The 22,500-nt window shown below is 44.2% G+C and overlaps 2 protein-coding genes across 2 annotated transcripts in view; one reads left to right on the plus strand and one right to left on the minus strand.

Moving 5' to 3' along the window:
* Positions 1 to 909, plus strand: part of phldb1b (pleckstrin homology-like domain, family B, member 1b) — a gene marked incomplete at its 5' end in the record, with an annotated part of 82,344 nt that extends 81,435 nt beyond the window's left edge. The window contains one exon of the mRNA XM_080549196.1: positions 560 to 909. Within this exon, the coding sequence (XP_080405322.1) occupies positions 560 to 700 (141 nt within the window). The 3' untranslated portion in view covers positions 701 to 909. The remainder of the gene's footprint in view (positions 1 to 559) is intronic.
* Positions 910 to 4,915: 4,006 nt separating this feature from the next.
* The window catches only part of LOC308174027 (alpha-2-macroglobulin), a gene marked incomplete at its 5' end in the record, with an annotated part of 34,922 nt that continues 17,337 nt past the window's right edge, over positions 4,916 to 22,500 (minus strand). The window contains 22 exons of the mRNA XM_080549080.1: positions 4,916 to 5,347; positions 6,109 to 6,150; positions 6,701 to 6,806; positions 7,697 to 7,765; positions 8,103 to 8,193; positions 8,368 to 8,486; positions 9,332 to 9,547; positions 11,232 to 11,428; positions 11,728 to 11,896; positions 12,312 to 12,386; positions 13,317 to 13,473; positions 13,735 to 13,816; positions 15,379 to 15,555; positions 15,716 to 15,799; positions 16,928 to 16,979; positions 17,340 to 17,461; positions 17,837 to 17,963; positions 18,498 to 18,723; positions 19,330 to 19,435; positions 19,858 to 19,924; positions 20,341 to 20,577; positions 21,015 to 21,164. Coding sequence (XP_080405206.1) covers positions 5,325 to 5,347; positions 6,109 to 6,150; positions 6,701 to 6,806; positions 7,697 to 7,765; positions 8,103 to 8,193; positions 8,368 to 8,486; positions 9,332 to 9,547; positions 11,232 to 11,428; positions 11,728 to 11,896; positions 12,312 to 12,386; positions 13,317 to 13,473; positions 13,735 to 13,816; positions 15,379 to 15,555; positions 15,716 to 15,799; positions 16,928 to 16,979; positions 17,340 to 17,461; positions 17,837 to 17,963; positions 18,498 to 18,723; positions 19,330 to 19,435; positions 19,858 to 19,924; positions 20,341 to 20,577; positions 21,015 to 21,164 — 2,694 coding nt within the window. The 3' untranslated portion in view covers positions 4,916 to 5,324. The remainder of the gene's footprint in view (positions 5,348 to 6,108; positions 6,151 to 6,700; positions 6,807 to 7,696; positions 7,766 to 8,102; positions 8,194 to 8,367; positions 8,487 to 9,331; positions 9,548 to 11,231; positions 11,429 to 11,727; positions 11,897 to 12,311; positions 12,387 to 13,316; positions 13,474 to 13,734; positions 13,817 to 15,378; positions 15,556 to 15,715; positions 15,800 to 16,927; positions 16,980 to 17,339; positions 17,462 to 17,836; positions 17,964 to 18,497; positions 18,724 to 19,329; positions 19,436 to 19,857; positions 19,925 to 20,340; positions 20,578 to 21,014; positions 21,165 to 22,500) is intronic.

Raw genomic sequence — 22,500 nt, forward strand, 5'->3', positions numbered from 1 at the left:
TTAGCGCCGGGCTGGAACCAGCTAGTCCCAGAGTTCAGAAGCACGACAACAGAGCAGAGCGTAGGGAAGGGGAGGGGAGGATTACGATGAGCCCACACCTCCGATTTGTACCTCCACCAACCTGGCCTGGAGTACAGTAGGGACGGGGTTCATCTTGCTTTGGGGTTAGTCAACTAACAGGAGTGTGGTGATTAGCTTAGAGACAAAGGTTAACGATTATCTTGAACAGACGCATCTTGACATGCATTTCATTGTATATTTTATGCATAATGACAGATACACTTTAACTTGATGAATGATGAATAGAATATACAGACACACAGACAGTAAAGTAAGCCTGTATCCAGAATGGAGTCTTATTAACCCTCAGAGGATCTACCCTCCCTAACATCGAGTGTCGTGGTCGGATAGGAGGGGAATGAGGTGAGATGTGTTCTGTATATTACTTACTGTCTCTCCCTCTCTCTTTCTCTCTCTTTCCTCCCTCTCTGTCTCCTACATCCCTCCCTCCCCGCCTTTCCCTTCCTTCCTCTCCCTCCGTCTGTTCTACCCCCTCCAGAGCCCCAACCCGCAATTGACATTCTGTGTGAAGACTCATGACAGACTTTACTACATGGTGGCTCCGTCACCGGAGGCCATGAGGATATGGATGGATGTGATCGTGACTGGGGCCGAGGGATACACGCAGTTCATGAACTAGGAGAGAGAGAGAGAGAGAGAGACGCTGTGTGCCTGTGGCGGAGCGGTGTGGTGTGGTTACCCTGGCGGAGGGACACGCACAGTTCATGACCGAAGAGAGAGGTTAGGCTGTGTGGCGGCGGAGGGATACGCACAGTCGATGAACCCGAGAGAGGTAAAGACTTGCTGTGATGGTGGTGTTGGTGTTCTGTTGGGTGAACCGGGTCAGAAGACGGTGCTTCGGCAGGGACACTTCAACAGCCTCAGGCCCCTCCCCCTCGGGGGCGGGGCTTGCTCTCCCACTGTTGGGAAAAGCCTTTTCATTTTGTTACTTTCATCATATATATTTTTTATCTCATACCTTCACTTTACAATAATATATTATGATACATTTCTGTCACTACCAGTTTTTCTACTTGTTTCTCTTTCTGGATGGAAAAGGGAGCGGAGCCTTAGACGACACAGACACAGATGCAGACACACACGCACGCACACGCACATGCACACGCGCACGCACACACACACACACACACACACACACACACAGACACTCCCACCACCACCACCACCACTGTATATAAACCAAAATGTAATACTTTCAAAGACTTTCAGCTCAAAAGTCTTTCTTATTGCCAAATGGAGATCTTGTTTCAGTAACAGGCATTTGCTTGTGAGACTTTTTTTTTTGTGTATTAGTAGTTTTCATAGTAGTAGTTTTAGCCTTCTTTTTTTCCTACACACTATTATAGAATATTGCCAAATGATATTATGCCAATGTTTAATTTCATTTCATGGAATGTTTCACAAGAGGAAGAGTAAATTTGCAATCTAATGGTGTAATAATTTAAGAAATATACATTAAAAAAAAAAATCTATTTGGAAGAGATTATTGAAATCATTCAGAATGGGACACAAACATTCATCACTGTCCAGAAACCAGGGGGGGCGTTCAGGAGGCATGAGACTGTAGGAACCATCTGGAGGCGGAGCAGAGGAGGTACTGTAACCTATACTGTCCAATAACAACACAGACGTTGTTGATACAAATGTGTTGCTTAGTTGTGCCTCGCTGAACGCAACCCAGCTCAGGTGTCCATACTGTGTTTATAGGTCAATGACCACGTCTATCGCTGAACTAGATGATTCTGTCTGTCTTATACTGTCCATGTTGCCAGCAAAATACTAAAGGTGCAAAATAAACACATTATACACACACACACACACACACACACACACACACAGTTTGCCAAGTCCTGCTAACTTGACCCCTTGACCCCTTATGGAAGCAGCCTTTCCATCACTGCCAGCCTACAGCAACCACAGCTGGGCGCTAGCGACACGACAGTAAAGGAATAATGCAAATTATTATTCTGTGCCTTGATGTGTGACATCATCATTAGTCCTAGTCTGGGAATGCGCATCAAGTAGGTATGTGCTGAATTACAATCTTTGTGTATTTTTTTGTTTCATTTGTGATATGTATAGGGGTCAATTTTCAGCCATCGCAAAGACCAAACGCAGGCATATCGTCACCTTCTTAAAATAATGCCTTAAGTCATATTTTATATATATATATATATATCAAATATGTTATATTTTATTTTATATTTTAAATCATATTTTGAGACGTTTTGAGAAGAAACAGAATAAACTGAACCAATATTGGTCTTTTTTTTTGTACATCTTTGTCATTTGTAAAATAATATAGAATATATGATATTTAGGCAAACACATAATTTTCCTCAAAAGTGACTTCAGCCATTGTTTTAAGAACGGTAAGACATTTGTGTCGCAGTATTATCCCACAGCGCTGTCTGGCTTGCGCTCACGTGGGAAGAGGAGTGGTGAATAGAGGCGTGTTCATGACAATTCGGTTGTTAAGTCGTGACGTATTTCCGGGTCCAAAGTTGGCTGAGGCGCTGTCTTCGAAATGCCGCAATAATAATAATAATAAATTATATTTATATAGCGCTTTTCCGAGGCTCAAAGACGCTGACAATATGGGGAAAACGGGAAAGTGCTGCTGTGTCCCTTGTTGTATGAATAGATCCCAGTCTAAAAAACGATTGAACTGTCATTCTACCGCTGTAGTACACTGGTACTATGGTGCAGAGAATTTCTGGTTTGGACCCGGAACTTGCAAAACGTCACGTTTGACGTCAGACTTAACAACCGGATAAGCAGGTCAGGTGAAGAATCTGACCTTGAAAATACCAAGAATATTTCAGACACAACCCCTAACAGCCACCCTGATATCATCAGAACTGTTTTTTAGGCTGTTAAAAAAAGATATCCCTTCGACTTGTGTCTGATGCAGGGGAGGCAGAGATTGGAGGACGTGCTCATTGTAATGCTGAGGAACGGAGTGAGGAACGGTATCAAACACACGTGTTTACAATGAGCCTGTCCTCCGATATCTACCTCCATCAGCCTCCCCTGGGCTGGTGCTGCGTCGTGTGTTGAGTCCGACATCAGTCCTTACTCACTAGGCACTTCGTGACGTTAGAATTATAAGGTTCTATCTCCATTTTTGGTCAAAATTGAGTTTTTTTTTACATAATCTGATCCATTAGGTGTTTATTAATGCCTGTGTGGTGTTATTTTTAAAATGTTGACATTTTTGAGTTAGTAATTCAAAATTAAAATACAAAGGTTCCATCTCACAAAACATAATGGAATGTAAAAACTTTGACGCTCAATATCTCTGAACTGCCCTAAACGGAGATAGAACCTTATCATTCTAAACGGAGATAGAACCTTATCATTCTAAACGGAGATAGAACCTTATCATTCTAAACGGAGATAGAACCTTATAATTCTAAACGGAGATAGAACCTTATCATTCTAAACGGAGATAGAACCGTATCATTCTAAACGGAGATAGAACCTTATCATTCTAAACGGAGATAGAACCTTATCATTCTAAGCTCACGACTTCTTTAGATAATCAAAGCCTCTTTCAAAGGCCTCAAAATAGAACACCTCTGCTCATCGCACTGCTTAGGCCGACACATAGAAATAGAACGAGTAGAACGGACACTGTCACGTCAAGTGTTTAGAGGGTAGGTGCTAGTGGTCAGTTGGGAATTCAGCCTAGTGTCAGTAAATTGATTCACTAGTAACTAGGCGTCGATGTGAAGGGTTCAGATAAGATGATGACAGTGACAATTGTAATCAACAGGCAGATGATGATGTTTTGTAGAAAACAGAAGACTATGCTGTGATTTAGACCATGTAAACCTGAACTGTGAGGTTTTATTGTAAAAGCCTTGTGAAATGAGTTGTATTTTATTTTATTTTATGATTATGATGCCTGAGATAGTCAATGATGTCGTTGTCGGTATAAGAGAAGAGACTAGTGAAAAATACTTTAATATATTTCCCCTCTTGCCTTCTTCATTTTCTCTGCACCAGAACGCGTGCATCCAAACTGTTCAACATTGGCAAGGGGGTACCATATCACTGTCCATAGTTAATATTATCCATGTTAAAAAAAACGAAAATAACTTTTTATACTGTATAAACTGATGCCTGTATGAAAATGTAATTTGATCATAATTGAAACAACAGTATTGTACAAACTTTTTTTTTCTTCGTTTTTTAATTTTATTTTAGACGTTTAATGGTCAAGATACATTTCAGTTGTATGATAGTGTTGTTGTGTCTATATACTGTGTTAGAACGGAACACTCACGCAGCAGCACCAAACAGTTTGTTACACACACACACACACACACGCGCACACACACACACACACACACACACACACACACACACACACACACACACCTCGGACCATCAATGTGCTGACGGTACCCTCTCTGTTTCATGCAACACTTTCATGAATGGACTTGGTCAGATCAATAAAAACAGAAATAATACACAATGCATCTTTGTCTTTTTTGTGAATAAACAAGCAAGCAGCACTGAACCGTATTAAAACATTTATTTAATTGTCAGGAAATCCAGTCATGAGTTACACATTGAATTAGAAACATAAAACACTGGAATGTAACTTAGCATAATGAAACTAACCCATCAATCACTATTGGATGCAGCAAATCAAAATGACAAATCCACTCACTTTAAAGGCCAATGCACACGGCGTGCGATTTTGTCGCACGGCAACATTCGATTCTCAATTCACACCAATGAATGAATGAATGTGAATGGAGAATCGAATGTTGTCGTGCGACAAAATCGCATCGCACGCCGTGTGCATTGTCTCATTGGGTCTCATTCAAAACAATGGAATCGAATTCGGCGGTGCGACAAAATCGCCGCCGTGTGCATTGGCCTTAACAGTGCACTTGTTAAGTGGGTACTCACCTACAGTACAGTAGTCAGACAGTGACGTGGGATACTTTACTACAGTGAAATACTAAAAAGGACCTAGAGGTGATCAGTGTGTTACAGCCACAATAAACATCAGTAACAACATCGAGCGTCACATCGGAATCATTTAAAACATGGCTAGCTCTAAAATTGGTTTAGATTTAAATTTCTCTCTGTATGACTAGTCTGAATCAAACCAAATACAGTAAACAAAGGATTTCTATTGGCTGTCTAAAACATACATTCATTCCTCCAGGAAAAACACTTGGTTGATTGAGCCAGCAGGGGGCAGTAGTCTCCTCCAGTCTGCCTTACAGTTCATTGACGTCATCACCTGTGAAAATGACAATTATACAACAGTTAGTTCCGACCAAGTAATTTGATTGGACAAGAGGCATTCCGTGAGTGCTGATATACAGTATAACAGCACTGGGACTTTTAACTACATGTATCACTCCGCCGCACAGATGTTCTACTAAATGACCGTTAATTAGACTACATGTTTGTGTTCAGGTTACTAGGCAACAGTCCATTTGAAGTTCAGTTGCGGAACTATTTTTTGTTTATTTTTATGATTAAATAAACAAACAAATCATAATATGTTGTCGCTTATTACTGTTAACTAATACATCGCGCTGTAGAACTGTTGTATAAAAGCAATATCACACTCGAGGTCGTGCTGTTATACTGAATATCAGCACGGCTGTGGTTGTCTTCCTACTCGCCCTGCGGCCTCGTACCTACGACCCAATCACAGCCGTGCTGATACTCAGTATAACACTCGTGTGATATTGCTTAAATCTACTCAATATTCCTTCCTGCGACCTCGGACATTGCTCACCTCTCACATACTTAGCATATATCTCATCATCTGCATTTATAATCTATCATATGGGTTCTCTAATGCTCATTAGAGCTACAATATTAGTTGTGAAAGCAGACTTCTGTTCAAGCCCAGCAACACCTGTTTCATGTACTGCTGGGCTGGAACAATCGCCTGTAAGCTCACTAGCTTAGCTCACTAGCTTAGCTCACTAGCTCTCCATAAGTGGAGTTGACAACCTCAGGTACAAAGGAAGGTGGTGGTGAACTTACTCTCGGAACACGGGGATCTGTAGTCGCTGACGGCCTCGTCACCTGGCAACAGAACAAAGAGTATCACACGTCTGTCGGGCTTCTAATGATCCATTGATCTATTCTCTAGTTATACACGTGTGACCCCATTGAGATTGAGACGACAACAATATGTTTTATGACAGACTTGTTTTTAAGAAGGCAGAATTAAATACTGTTATACACCATACATAAAAACAGAACTGATGTCTGGAATGGAATAATGTGTTTCCTGCGGCTGTGTCTCAGGAGGTAGAGGAGTCGCCGTCTAATGATCACAAGGTTGGCAGATCAGCGGTTCGAGCCCCGGCTGGCCACATGTCGAAGTGTCCTTGGGCATTTTTGAACCCCAAAATTGCTCCCAGTGAGCCGGCCGGCGCCTTGCATGGTAGCTTGCCGCCATTGGGGTGTGAATGTGTGTGTGTGAATGGGTGAATGAGAGGCCGTTGTAAAGCGCTTTGGAGCAGCAAAAAAGGTGCTATATAAGTGCAGTCCATTTACCATTTCATGATTTTAAGAGTGTGTGTGTGCGTGTGTGTTAGAGAGAGAGAGGAGGGGGGGGAGAGAGTCTTACTTGTCTGGTAGTAGTCGTACACCTTCACCACGGCTGGTTTCAGGTTCCTCACAGCCACGTCCTCCTCTGTGACCAGACTGTAGGTTTTGGACTCCATCTTCTTCAGCTAGGGAAGGGAATTCGGTTGTTAAGTCGTGACGTGTTTCCAGGTCCAACGTTGGCTGAGGCGCTGTCTTCGAAATGCCTCAGTAATAATAATAATTCATTATATTTATATAGCGCTTTTCCGAGGCTCAAAGACGCTGACAAATATGGGAAAAACGGGAAAGTGCTCTGTCCCTTGTTGTATGAATAGATCCCAGTCTAAAAAACGATTGAACTGTCATTCTACCGCTGTAGTACACTGGTACTCTGGTGCAGGGAATTTCAGGTTTGGACCCGGAAATTGCTAAACGTCACGTTTGACATCAGACTTAACAACCGAATAAGAGGATGGAAAACTTACTGTACAGCAGTTGCTGGAAGATGTTCCCATTGAAGTTCGGTAGCTAATGGCTAATGCACAATGTGTTTGTGAACCTTTTGGTTCCTACTGTGCAACCCTCTTTAGTGACCTTGGCTTGAAGGCCTTTCAATACTGTAGAGCAGTGTTTCTCAACCCTCTCCTCGGGGCGTCCCAGCCGCACCACATATTTGATCTGTTCCACCACCACCAGCTCACCTGATTCAACTAATCAAGTACCACGCAATTATGGTTTGTACTTGATCAGTTGAATCAGGTGTGCTGGTGGTGGAACAGATCAAATATGTGGTGCGGCTGGTGGTCCCAGAGGAGAGGTTTGAGAACCACTGCTGTAGATACTGCCCTCCTGTTGCAGGTTATTTGCCGTTGGTTTGGGTCAGTCGGCCTGTATTCTGGCTTGGTCATTGGATTTTATTTGTATATAAAACATTTTGTCAAAATTGAGTTTTTTACATAATCTGATCCATTAGGTGTTTATTAAAGCCTGTGCGGTGTTATTTTTAATTCTAAGCTCACGCAATGACAACACGTACCCCGTCTAGGTAGATGATGACATGTCCCTCCTCCTGGTCGACACGTTTCACAGTGGGGTCCCCTCTCAGCTGACGGGTGGTGGAGACGGACAGTTGTGATTGGAAGAGAAGAATTGTAATTGATTATGATGTCATAGTGAGCTGGCTCTCATAAGCATGTTATGATACCAACAGAAGAATATTGCAGGGGATTTTGGCAAAAAAAATTGGGCCGCTACCCACACTTTTAGCTGTGTTACTCATTCCACAAATGCATGATCCTTACAAGTTGTACCTTGTTGTAAAGGTGACTAATCAGACTTTCCAACAATATAAAATACAATACCAATTGGTATTATTAAAGGGGAGGAAGAATCGACTGAAATAACGTTTCCAAACGTTTTTTGAGGAGTTTATATTGACTTACAGGCTGTAGAGAGGTCTTATCCAGGATGAATCCAGACAGAAGCTTGACGTTGATGATGACCATGTTGGTCTCCTCTCGTCGACCGTTGTATCTGTCACACAGGACGACAGCATGATAAGATCGCGTTGGACCATAGTTACCATAGTTACCAGCCCTTTCTGCTTATTGGGCTCCATAACGGATCATGTGTTTAGCCAACTTCCTTATTAGTGTGTGTGTGTGTGTGTGTTTATAGTAGTTAGTTTCACATAGAACGGATCCCAACCTGACATCTACGAACACGGTCAGCGAAGTCTTGGTGGCGTTGCATCGCCCCTCGGTCCTTGTGGAGATGTTAAAGGCAGAGAAGTCAGGAGGAGGGGGGATGTTGTAACGCATAGAGATCTGGAGAGGAAAGAAGAACGTCGACACTGACATCTAAAATGCATACATACAACAATGTTCCCTTACTTACTATCCTCTGGTCTTTTTTAGTATTTTAATTGATATTATGGGCCTTATGGGACACAGAACACACATACAGTCACCCTAACATTCCCGTAATAATTGTTTTGTGTAGCGAGGTTGGAGAGAGGTAGCAGAGGGCAGCACAGTCAAGGAATGACAGTAATTGTACTTGTTGTTGACCCAGGTCAGTAAACACAATTAATCATCTTCCAAGTTGATCCATTTACTATCTAAATTAGCCTACTCCTAGCCTATAAACTCAGCACAATACAGACCACATGAAAAACGATCTACCAAACATTCACTGTAATCATAACCCATCCTGGACTTCTGTTTGTTTAAACAATATAGTAGTTATTTAACTTATTAGCTTGAAAACCACTGTGCTTTTTAATTTATGTAAAAAAAAAAAAAAATGTTGTGACAATTTTATCCTCTTCTGATTCCCTCATGCAACCTAATGGGAAACGTTCCATCAGACCACAAGAACATCGACTCCCTTTCAAGAAGATTTCTCACTTTGTAACATTCATATATATATATGTTACGGTACATGTGGGAATGCGGTACATGTGGGAAAACTAGGGTTAGGGTTAGGTAATAGGGTGCTACGGTGCTAGGGTTAGGGTTAGGGTTAGGGTTACGGTTAGGGTTAGACATGCCAGCATGTACCAAGTCGACGTAGCACCTAACCCTAACCCTAGTTTTCCCACATATACCGTATTCCCACATGTACCGTAACATATGTATATATTTTGGCAAATCAAGTGAGCAGGACTGACCTGTACTAAGACGCAGCTCTGTCCCGCGGCCGTGACCTTGTATTCTCCAGGCACCTCTGTCAGCTGCTCCTCCTGGTACAACAGCCTGTTGTGTTGGTTCACAGTGAACTGCCTCTTCAGACTCCCCGCTGAACTCACACTCACTGTAGTGGCGCCCTCCGGGCTGTAGGTGGCAGCACCGTACTTGGCCAGGGCCTGCAGCGCCACCACTGTGTCCTGGTGACAGAGATGGAGATAGAAAGAAAGAAAGAGAGAGAGAGAGAGAGAGAGAGAGAGAGAGAGAGAGAGAGAGAGAGAGAGAGAGAGAGAGAGAGAGAGAGAGAGATGGAGTTAGGTGAAGTTGTCGATAGACTGCAGACAGTGGTCTTGGGACAGTTAAGCATGTTTCTTGTCAATTGGAGGGCTTTGGGGTAATCCTTTATCTGTGTGTCTGTGTGCATGTGCAAGTGCGTACCTGTGTGTCTGTGTGCGTGTGCGTGTGCAAGTGCGTACCTGTGTGTCTGTGTGCGTGTGCGTGTGCGTACCTGTGTGTGCGTGTGCGTGTGCGTGTTTCAATCCATTCCGGAAGTGAATTTAATTCCAATTCCGGAATTTTCAATAAAAAAGTGTGCCAGTGCGTACCTGTGTGTCTGTGTGCGTGTGCGTACCTGTGTGTCTGTGTGCGTGTGCGTGTGCGAGTGCGTACCTGTGTGTCTGTGTGCGTGTGCGAGTGCGTACCTGTGTGTCTGTGTGCGTGTGCGTCAGGGTTTCCGTTAACCGGTAATTACCGGTCTTTGTCCGGTAAAATTTGTTGAAGTCCGACAAATTGAAAACTCGTCGGACAAAATGTCCGGTGAAAATTGGCTTCGGCCACCATCTTCAGCTGAGCACCAAACACACACACACAACACCGCCTGAGAGAGAAGGACCCGCCCCCTCCAGCCAGCCTATAGGGTATAGGCTAACCAAAGGGGGCGGGTCCCTCCCTCCCGGGCAGTGCCGCGCGTGCACGAGTGTGTGCGTGCCCGGCGCCCAGCCGAAAATGGCGGCCCGAGGCGGAGCGCCTTAACTTTATCGCACAATAACAAGGATAACAAACGAAACGGACAACATTTACACTAAGATGGAGACAAACTTCAGCGATATGATCTAACAGCCGGTCTTCAGGACGACATACAGACCCGTATGAGCTTACAGGGCTATCCCCTAAGTATGATTTGACAGGCAGCTAAACGAAATGCCTTCCCAACCAGCGAGACCTGGGGGGTATTCCATCAACGTCGCCAAATGAAAATCCAGGCTCACCCCGACAAGTCTCGCGAGATCTATCAATGTATGCCTGGATCTTTTTAAGAGTCTCGCGAGACTTAACGAAAATAAGCCCAGACCCTCCTCCAGCGATGTCGATGGAACACCCCCCTGGTTATAGAAATGACGTTGTTTTATTGATTAAAAAAAGGGTAAAACTGGAAAGAGAAAATAGAAAATAGAAAACTCACATTAATCCCAAACAATTTAACAAACTTCAGTTAACGTAATGTGGAGTCCGTTCATTGGTCGATGCTGTCTGTTCAGTTCCCAGTGAGGCGCCCGTTCAGCGCTGGACATAATGGCATAGCGCGCATGCGAATCATGTTATATTATTATAGCTCGCATCTAATCGTATTGGATGAGAAATAGACATTAAATGGCATATATAGGCCGCTACACAACAGTAATCACCGCGACAAACAGCTATATTAGATTTGAAAAAAAAATATATGATTTTGAAAAAAAAAATGTTTATTATATTTTAATATGATGACCGGAATATATCACGTTTGTCCGGTAAATCGAAATCTTCCCGGACACGATGTCCGGCGGCAATTTTTTCTAACGGAAACCCTGGTGTGCGTACCTGTGTGCGTGTGCGTGTGCGTACCTGTGTGGAGGCGAAGCCCCCGTAGGAGTTCTGCTGCTGGGCCAGCCAGCGGACGATCCCGGAGGAATAGTCCAGCCCGAACCCCGGCAGGGTCGGCCCGGAGAGCAGCGCCAGCAGCACGTATGACGTCATCTCCACCGCCAGGGAGTCCGTCTTCGTCCCAGAAGCCTCTGCTCTCTCCCAGTGACGAGTGCCCCCTGTTGTCAGTGTCATCATCATCATCAAACACAATAACATTTTAACATTTACATTTTTGGCATTTAGCAGACGCCTTATAATCAATACAATAACAGACAGACATTACAGACATATCACGACACAACACACCACCCACCCCCCCGACACACACGCACACACACACACACACACACACACACCCCCGACACACACGCACACACACACACACACACACACACACACACACACACACACACACACACACACACACACCACCCACCCCCCCGACACACACACACACACACACACACACACACACCTGTGGTCTTGGCCTGGTGGTGCAGGTGTGTGATCAGTTTGCTCCGGGTGTCCAGGTCTCCGGCCAGGGTGAAGGTGTAGGAGAGCAGGGCCGTGGTGTAGCTGTTCTCCAGCTGGCCAGACGCCACCGCTGCCTTCAGACACGCCAGACTCCTCTCTACCATAGGGGTCTGACACGACGCCATGACACACAATCAGGGTTACATACGTGTTATATTTGGTCTAGGGTTGGGATTGAAGTATAACAGTTTGTGGGAAGAGTGAAAAGATAGTTTGTGACGTTAGAATTCTAAGGTTCTATCTCCATTTTTGTCAAAATTTAGTTTTTTACATAATCTGATCCATTAGGTGTTTATTAATGCCTGTGTTGTGTTATTTTTAAAATGTTGACATTTGTTAGTTAGTAATTCATAAAACACAAAGGTTCCATCTCACAAAACATAATGGAATGTAAAAACGTTGACGCTCAATATCTCTGAACTGCCCTAAACGGAGATAGAACCTTATCATTCTAAACGGAGATAGAACCTTATCATTCTAAGCTCACGAGTTGTGGCGAGGAGAGAGAGACGTTAGTTCACTTACTATCTTACTGGGGTTCAGCTCCAGCAGAGCAGCGGTGATGTAGGCCGTCAGCGACACGTCATCACTGACCCCTCCCTATGACATCACAGGATCACAAGCAGCAACACATTCAGACAACGTCAGACATTCAGCTCATTGGACAGGACCCACTTAACCAGGAAAAGCACTAGGCGGCACAAATGACACACCTTTAACCTTTAACTAGGGTTCAGATGTTTTTCCCTGGTTATGATGCATACAAAACCTCTAGCCTTGCTCATTGGAATTCCAAAGCAACCACCACATGTCATTTTGCATGTGAGAGAACTGCAAACCAGGTAAAAGCCCTCCAGATACAAGTGTACTGTTCTTTTTCTTCTTCAGATACACAGCAGATGTCTGGACTTGTCAGAGAGAGGGGGTGAGGTTGGGTTGGTTTCAGAACCGGCTAAAACACGCTTGAGGTTTCGTTCTGTGGCTCTGGGGCTCTTAAGGAGTCTATGATGTGTTCTTGCAATTGAGTTGACCCTCCCTTTTGCCCATTGCTGACCCCTCCCTGTCCCTAGCTCTTTAGCTGTCTAGTTTTACGTTTTGTAGTTTTAGATTATCTTAGACTGTTTTAGACTAGTTTTAGTTTTAGACTATGTAGTTTTAGTTAGTTTAGTTTTAGACTCTGTAGGCCAGGTTTTGTATTGTATTTGTTTGTGGTGGATGTTGTTGTTGTATGCCTGTGAACAGGTCACACTTGAAAATGAGCCCTTGGGGCTCAATGTGTTTTTACCTGTATAAATAAAGGTTAAAAAAAAAAAATCTTTCTGTGCGCTGTTCCTACTCCTCTCTGACTGGATGAGCTCTAATGTATCCATCCATCCACTTCATTCACTCACCCATCCACCCACCCACCCATCTACCCAACCACTTCATTCACTCATCCATCCACCCATCCATCTACCCATCCACCCATCCATCCACTTCATTCACTCACCCATCCACCCATCCATCCATCCACCCATCCATCTAACCAACCTTCATGCCGTTGTGAAATAGCTTCCCCACTGAGGCGATGCAGCCATCTTTCCTCTGGTGACTGGCTAGCCACTCCTTGGCCTTAAGGATGTGAGCGGAATCCACAAAGATGAAGGGCTGTGCCCCTCCGAATGACTTCATCACGAAGGCAGTCAGCCTGGACACACACAGACAGGCACACACACACACAGACAGACAGACAGACAGACAGACAGACACACAGACACACACACACACACACAGACATAGAATAAAGGACAGTGTGATTATGGTGCAGTCTTCCTATCATACTGACTGGCAGTGTGAGTGTAGTAAACAGTTTGGAGCACAGTACAGTGTAGGTGTTGTTGTGTGTGTGTGTGTGTGTGTGTGTGTGTGTGTGTGTACAGTACAGTGTATGTCCCTCTATCATACTGACCAGGTGTTGCCAGACTCGTCACTCTTCCCAAAGGCGCTGTAGGACCCGTCGTCATGCTTGTAGTTGAGCTCTCTCTGGTAGCCTGCAACACAGACAGCAACATGAGCCAGTGAGTGGGTTTCTTCTGGGTGATCTGGGGGGGGTAGTGGTGGTCTAGTGCAGTGTTTCTCAACCCTCTCCTCGGGGCGCCCCAGCCACACCACATGTTTGATCTGTTCCACCACCAGCTCACCTGATTCAACTAATCAAGTACAAAGCAATTATGGTTAGTTGAATCAGGTGTGCTGGTGGTGGAACAGATCAAATATGTGGAGCCCCGCGGAGAGGGTTGAGAAACACTGGTCTAGTGGATAGTGAGTTGGACTTGTGATCGGAAGGTTGTGAGTTCAAATCCCGCCTGAAGCCACACCACTACTAGTGTGCCCTTGAGTAAGGCCCTTAGCCCTCAGTTACTCCAGGGGGGTATGTCCCTGTCATTCGTAATTGTAAATCGCTTTGGATTAAAAGCGTCTGCTAAATGGCAAAATTATTAAATTAACTAAGACAGGCGTTGCCCATTACTGGAGCCTCGTGTCAAACACAGAGTATCTTCTAGTGTGTGCAAAAGGTGACACTTTTTTATGTCAGCAATTATTCATGTGAAGCAACACTTTCAACCATGATTGTAAAGCAAAAACAGACACTGACCAATGCACACCTAGATTGCCTCATGAGGATAGCATCACCAGACTAGATATGTTGAATGTATTCAGCCAAGGAGTAGAAGGGACATTTTCACTCATCCGACTACTGAAGTCAAACTACCTTAATATGGGTCTTAGCCGAAAGTGGCCCCTTTACAGAAATGAGTAACACTTGTCTTGGGTGTTAGCAAATCCAGCAGCTAGCTAGCATGTCATCCTCTCCCCTGATTGACAGAGCTGGTTCCTACTCTGGTCATCTCTAGTTCGTGACGTTAGAATTATAAGGTTCTATCTAAATTTTTGTCAAAATTGAGTTTTTTACATAATCTGACCCATTAGGTGTTTATTAATGCCTGTGTGGTGTTATTTTTAAAATGTTGCATTTTTTTGGTTAGTAATTAATAAAATACAAAGGTTCCATCTCACAGAACATAATGGAATGTAAAAACTTTGACGCTCAATATCTCTGAACTGCCCTAAACGGAGATAGAACCTTATCATTCTAAACGGAGATAGAACCTTATCATTCTAAACGGAGATAGAACCTTATCATTCTAAACGGAGATAGAACCTTCTCATTCTAAACGGAGATAGAACCTTCTCATTCTAAACGGAGATAGAACCTTATCATTCTAAACGGAGATAGAACCTTATCATTCTAAACGGAGATAGAACCTTATCATTCTAAACGGAGATAGAACCTTATCATTCTAAACGGAGATAGAACCTTATCATTCTAAACGGAGATAGAACCTTATCATTCTAAACGGAGATAGAACCGTACCATTCTAAACGGAGATAGAACCTTATCATTCTAAACGGAGATAGAACCTTCTCATTCTAAACGGAGATAGAACCTTGTCATTCTAAACGGAGATAGAACCTTATCATTCTAAGCTCACGAGATGCCGTGCTGCTGTGTGTAGCGACTGACTCTGGTCTTGAACACACAGTGACCCACCACTCTCCATGAACCTGGTGGCCCTGGTCTGGACCTCCGGGGTCAGCTGCCCGGTGCTCTGCAGATAGGACAGGATGTAGATGTTGGGGGCGAACAGCACCATGTTCTGCTCTCCGCAGCCGTACGGCATGGCCAATAGGCTGCCCAGGTTCTTCATGGCCCGCCCCATCAGGTCGCCTAGGAGACGGGACGGCGGTGGGTATGAGATTAACTCTCTGTGTGATGGTTAAGGATGCAAACTTGACACCTTTGTGTGTGCGTGTGTGTGTGTGTGTTTGACACATCTGAAACCCTGTAAGACTAGAAAGACTATATTCAAGGAGAAGAAGTGTCTTACCCAGTACAGAGACGGAGGCCTTAGCAGACCCCTCCACAAACACCTCAGGCAGCAGTAGAGCGATGTCCTTCTCCAAAGGCCCCTCTGGAGATGACACGCACACACACACACACAGACACGCACAGACACACACAGACACACACACACACACACACACACACACGACACACACAGACACACACAGACACACACAGACACACACACACAGACACACACACACACACACACACACACACAAACTCATCAGTTGACATGACAGTCAGTCAGACATTCCCTGATAGGCAGTGATCGTTATCCCCATCACTAAGCAGCTGAAGAACTATACCTTCAATCAATTACACATATCTGCAATCTAAGAAAAAGAGAGAAATAACGAGAACAGGTACTTAACATCACTTAAAGCCTAACGACTCCCTAGCTACTGATAAACATCTAACTTAAATGTCAGCTGAATCACGAGGACGTCAAGCGCTCTGGGCCACATCCTAACACTATCGACCGTGTTTGCGGACACTGCGTCTCTCTCTCAGACGGTCGCGCCGGCGAGTTCCATCCTTCGCTTGTTCCGGTGTCGTCTTGCTTTGCCATCTGACGCCATCTGATCATAATCAGGACAGCCTCCACAGCTTGTATTACGTTATCTCACGTGACAGAGGCTATTAGGACGCAGTGTTCGATGTCTAAGGTCATGTTCTCACATGAAAGTCCGAATCGAGACCCGGAGCAAGTGGATGAGTTCGCAACATTGTTGCATAAATTATTTCTCTGATTAGCGTTCTCACAGCCCTTCATGTAAACATACGCAATCGAAGCAACAGACGTGGTAGTTGATTGGTCAGAAAAATTTAGAATTGCCCGTTCGTCCCGCTCTTATCCAGATCAACACGCCTGCGCTGTTGTTTTCCTATGGACTGCCTCGAGCAGCGTTCTCACCATAAGCGAAGCGAAGCAAAGTGATGGATGTGTCGTTTCTAACCGAAGCGAAACCACCCTTTTCAAGCGGAACATCCGACGGGTATTTGCTCCGGGAGTAATTTCGAATGCGCGTTCTCACAGCTCCAAATGACGCAGAGCAAAGCAAACTTTATCCTAAACTCTGTTTCGAGTGAAGCAAATGTTCTAGAGAGAACACACCCTAATGTTCTAGTGAGAACACACCCTGATGTTCTAGAACACACCCTCAGAGGAGAGAGGCAGGAAGGAGTAGCTCACCTGCAGGGCAGAGCAGAGCGTTGTGGCTGACCGTCTCCTCTGTTCCCTCTGCCTGGGGTTGGGGGGGAGACATCAATAAACATCAGCTATAGATACAGACACACAGACCTTTACCTCTACTAACAGTGCGTGAGCTTAGAATTCTAAGGTTCTATCTCCGTTTAGAATGATAAGGTTCTATCTCCGTTTAGGGCAGTTCAGAGATATTGAGCATCAAAGTTTTTACATTCCATTATGTTCTGTGAGATGGAACCTTTGTATTTTATGAATGACCAACTCAAAAATGTAGACATTTTAAAAATAACACCACACAGGCATTAATAAACACCTAACGGATCAGATTATGTCAAAAAACTCAACTTATACAATTCTAACGTCACAAGTGTTCAGACTGTCAGCGAGCGATCCTCACCTCCACAAGCAGGGTCCGGGCCACCGTGTCGATGCGTCCTCTCTCTGGGACGGTCGCCACCTCGTTGCCGCACAGTTCCTTTGTTTGCAGAGCCTCCGCGCTCACCTTCACACTCACATCACCTGGTACACAGAGACACAGTAACTCATCACCTGGTAAATAGAGACACAGTAACTCACATCACCTGGTACACAGCGACACAGTAAATCATGACCTGGTACATAGAGACACATCTTAGGGCTGTTCCACTTCTTTACCATGTTTTCCTGGTTTGGCCCTGATGACCGTGGCTGTAGTTGATTAGCCCAGACAGATTGTAGTATGTTGCTTTCTTGATTGCCGAGTACCGGTAGTCATAATTTACAGCCAAGGTTAAAGAGTGGAACTCTCCCTTTAACATTCACGAGGTGACAGGAGAGATGCCACTGAGAGAGTCCTATGATTGGCTGAAAGCCACTGAGAGAGTCCTGTGATTGGCTGAAAGCATCGCTGCTCACCCAGACTGGTCGGGGTGACGATCCACTTGAACGTGCGGCTCTCGTCGGCACACAGACACAGGCGGTACTGGCAGCCGTCGCACGGCCTGGCGCTGAACTGGTCCGACTCGGACAGAGTTACCTTCACCTACAGGACACACAGATATTTGGCATGATGGTACCAACAGCTACAAAAGATTTTGTGAACGGTAGCGTAGAGTAGCTTGCCCTAAGTGGGCATCAAACTCACAGCCTTCTGCTTACTAACCGGCTGTGGTAGCTAGTAGCTACGACACTAACAGAGCTAACTCCCTTGCCGGAGCTGCTATCGGTGTCCTTACACAGTGTCGTTACGATATTATTAACAAAATGAATAATGTTATACCAGGACAACATACTGGTCCCAGAAGCCAAGGACAACCCAGGACGTGAGCTTAGAATGATACGGTTCTATCTCCGTTTAGGGCAGTTCAGAGATATTGAGCGTTTTTACATTCCATTATGTTTTGTGAGATGGAACCTTTGTATTTTATGAATTACTAACTCAAAAATGTCAACATTTTAAAAATAACACCACACAGGCATTAATAAACACCTACTGGATCAGATTATGTAAAAAACTACATTTTGACAAAAATGGAGATAGAACCTTATAATTCTAACGTCACGAGGAAAGTCTTACCATGATGCATGTTGGGAGGTAGTTGAAGACGGTAGCTTTCAGAGTGAACACCTCTCCCCTGATGACGGAGTAGGGCAGCGTCAGACTGACGAAGAAGGGCTGGAAGGCTGTGAGGCCGGCGTTGGGCGCCAGTCCAAACCCTACTGACGAGGTGCAGAAGGCTCCGGCAGCCCACTTGGTGATGGTGTCTGGGACGGTCTTCTCTAGACTGACCGAGCCCGTCTCTCTGGAGGGAGAGGAGGGGGTAAACATTATATCAGTGGTTCCCAACCTTTTAGCCCAACTAAACCGTCCCATTTAAAAAATAAAATAAAAATTGCTTTGACAAATGTTCTTGAAACTGTTCTTGAAAACCATACTACTGAGAATAGTATCACTTTACCATTAAAAGCTTCTATTCTGTTTGTCATACAACCACGGTTAGATAGTCTGTCAGGGTATAGCATAGTAGCAAGTGAGTTTCAAGTTTGCGGAAGCCTTTTTTTTCCCCAGGAGGGATGTTTGAAATTCTACACATTTTTACATGGCAATAACAACTTTAAAATTGGGCCTATTACAAATGTGTTCCATGCAATATATTTTACAAAAACTCTGTGTGAAATGTACTTGACTGCTGCAAGAATAAACCACTCTTCTTACTATGAGAATAAAACTACTCACTTTGATTATAATCACGAGTCAATTATCATTTTGGTACATTTTGGCCTGCGGCCTCGTACCTACGACCCAATCACAGCCGTGCTGATATTCAGTATAACACACTCCCTCTCGTGTGATATTGCTTAATTAACTTGTACTGTAGTGTAGATGTCGGAGCCTGGCTGTAGTTTACCCAACAGGCACCAGGTCCCAGATCCAGGTCTCAGGGAAGTAGGTGCGGACGGTCTCCCTCGGGCCCTCGGAGGCGCTGGGGGCCATCTCGTTGAAGGCCATAGGGACTGGAGGAGAATCTAACACATCTTCCGCTACATCAGGAGAGTCGCCAGAAGATTCTTCTTCTTCTACATTAGTACGTTTGATCAACATCTTCATCTACATTAGTACGTTTGATCAACATCTTCATCTACATTAGTACGTTTGATCAACATCTTCATCTACAGTTCAGAGATATTGAGCATCAAAGTTTGTACATTCCATTATGTTTTGTGAGATGGAACCTTTGTATTTTATTAATTATTAACTCAAAAATGTCAACATTTTAAAAATAACACCACAGAGGCATTAATAAACACCTAATGGATCAGATTATGTAAAAAAAACTCAATTTTGACAAAAAATTGAGATAGAACCTTATAATTCTAACATTACGATAATTAGTTTTACACTATTATTACTATTATGCAATACTCTCATCACATACCTTCAAACACAAAACAGTTGAAAGGTTTCTTCACATCAGAGTTTGTCACAATCTTCATTCCAACGTCCTAATCAGGAAAAGTGCAGAACATTAAAACGTTGAATAGGTGTAGAAACCATATAATTAAGCATATAAATACATACAGTACATTTGCAAAAATACTTTTGTGTGTACTTATTTCAGAAGACCGTATTATTATCATAGACATACAAGGACGTCTACTTTCCAAATTCTTATGTACTTAAAGCCCAATGCACATGGCGTGCGATTTTGTCGCACGACAACATTCGATTCTCAATTCACACCACCGAAGTGTGTGGGTGTGAATGGAGAATCGAATGTTGTCGTGCGACAAAATCGCATCGCACGCCGTGTGCATTGTCTCATTCAAAACAATGGAATCGAATTCGGCGGTGCGACAAAATCGGGGCTGTGTGCATTGGCCTTAACAGTCACCATCTTTGCCCAGAACCTCTTACTTACTTTAAAGACGCTGTAGACGTCATTTTTGTCCTCGTTGCCTAAGTAGAAGGAACGTTTTTTCCGACCAGCTTGGGCTTGTTCTGGCTCTGGTACTGGTACTGGTTCTAGGTCTGGTTCTGCCTCTGGTACCGGTTCTTCTGGCACCTCCAGTAAGGGCGGCAGGCAGGGGTACACCTCAGAGTCCTCGGTGTCATAGTGATACCCTGACAGCCTCTGGACAGGCAGCTGGCTGTACACCTGCACACAGAGACAAACACGCTTGTAACACCATGTCGTGACGTTAGAATTCTAAGGTTCTATCTCCATTTTTGGTAAAAAAAATTGAGTTTTTTTACATAATCTGATCCATTAGGTGTTTATTAATGCCTGTGTGGTGTTATTTTTAAAATGTTGACATTTTTTTTTCAGTAATTAATAAAATACAAAGGTTCCATCTCACAAAACATAATGGAATGTAAAAACGTTGACGCTCAATATCTCTGAACTGCCCTAGACGGAGATAGAACCTTATCATTCTAAGCTCACGATATGTCTATCTGTCTCTATCTATCTGTGTATCTATCTATCATATGTATATTGCATTGTATCTCTCTATCTGTCTCTCCATCCGTCCATCCATAGCAGGGTCAGGGTGGCCAGCTGTGTGGTCAGTGGGTGGTGGGTCCGGTACGTACAGAGTCTATGGTGAGCTCCTGCTCCGCCTGCAGCAGGAGGACGCTCTGGTCGATGGCTCTGACGGAGCAGAGGGAGCCGGGGTGGGCCTGCAGGCGGAGGGACGTCTGCTCCCCCGGCAGCTCTGAGAGGGACGAGAACCTGACAGAGACCTGAGAGAGAGAGAGGAGAGGATGAGAACCTGACAGAGACCTGGGAGAGAGAGGAGAGGATGAGAACCTGACAGAGACCTGAGAGAGAGAGGAGAGGATGAGAACCTAACAGAGACCTGAGAGAGAGAGGAGAGGAAAACACTTAATAATACTGTATTCGGTTGTTAAGTCGTGACGTGTTTCCGGGTCCAAAGTTGGCTGAGGCGCTGTCTTCAAAATGCCTCAGTAATAATAATAATTCATTATATTTATATAGCGCTTTTCCGAGGCTCAAAGACGCTGACAAATATGGGAAAAACGGGAAAGTGCTGCTGTGTCCCTTGTTGTATGAATAGATCCCAGTCTAAAAAACGATTGAACTGTCATTCTACCGCTGTAGTACACTGGTACACTGGTACAGGGAATGTCTACACTGTAGTACACTGGTGCAGGGAATTTCTGGTTTGGACCCGGAAATTGCTAAACGTCACGTTTGACGTCACACTTAACAACCGAATAGGCGGTGTTGGGCTCAGCCCACCCAAACGTGCGTCTTGCCCACCCAATCAAGAGTAAAGACTATTTCCTTCAGAATTTTGATCCTCAGGGGGGGTGTTTGATTGTTAAATTTCATATTTGTATTTACTGGGTCCATATACTACGTCTATCCATTTAGCTGCCCATAGCCGCCGCCGGCCTTGCTACCACTAGCAGCACCCCCGGCCCCTCTAACTTTCTCCAACAATTTAAGTATAATTTCTTTATTTTTTTAAGTCCATAATGTTGAGAAACCTCCAAATGCCAGAAGCTTAGTGATGCTTACTACAAGATCTCCTAGAATGATCTCACTATGTTAACTATGATCTCACTATGTTAACTATGATCTCACTATGTTAACTATGATCTCACTATGTTAACTATGATCTCACTATGTTAACTATGATCTCACTATTGTTAGATCTAGGTGGGGTTTTCTAGAAACATATAATTATGCTTACGTCACTCACACACACACATACACATACATACACACACAGATACACTCTATTCTCATGTCACTCAGACACACACATAACACATACCCACACACACACACACACACATTCTGCTTCTTCCAGGTCAGCCTGCTCTTCACGGTTAGCAGTGACGCCACAAACAGACAGATTCAGGGTTGTTATCTTAAGACCTTGGGGGGTTGTGGGCGCCAGGGATGGTGAGCTCATTCACAACGTAACATCTGAGATAACATGAAAAGTATTTAAACCTGTCTGTATTTCATAATGTCGTCGAATGCTGATACTCTGCTGACGAAGCTAGTTTGCTGTTGTCTTAATAAATCTTATAGTACTCATTCTGA

The sequence above is a fragment of the Nansenia antarctica genome, assembly GCF_963989245.1.
Source record: "Nansenia antarctica genome assembly, chromosome: 19".
NCBI lineage: Eukaryota > Metazoa > Chordata > Actinopteri > Argentiniformes > Microstomatidae > Nansenia > Nansenia antarctica.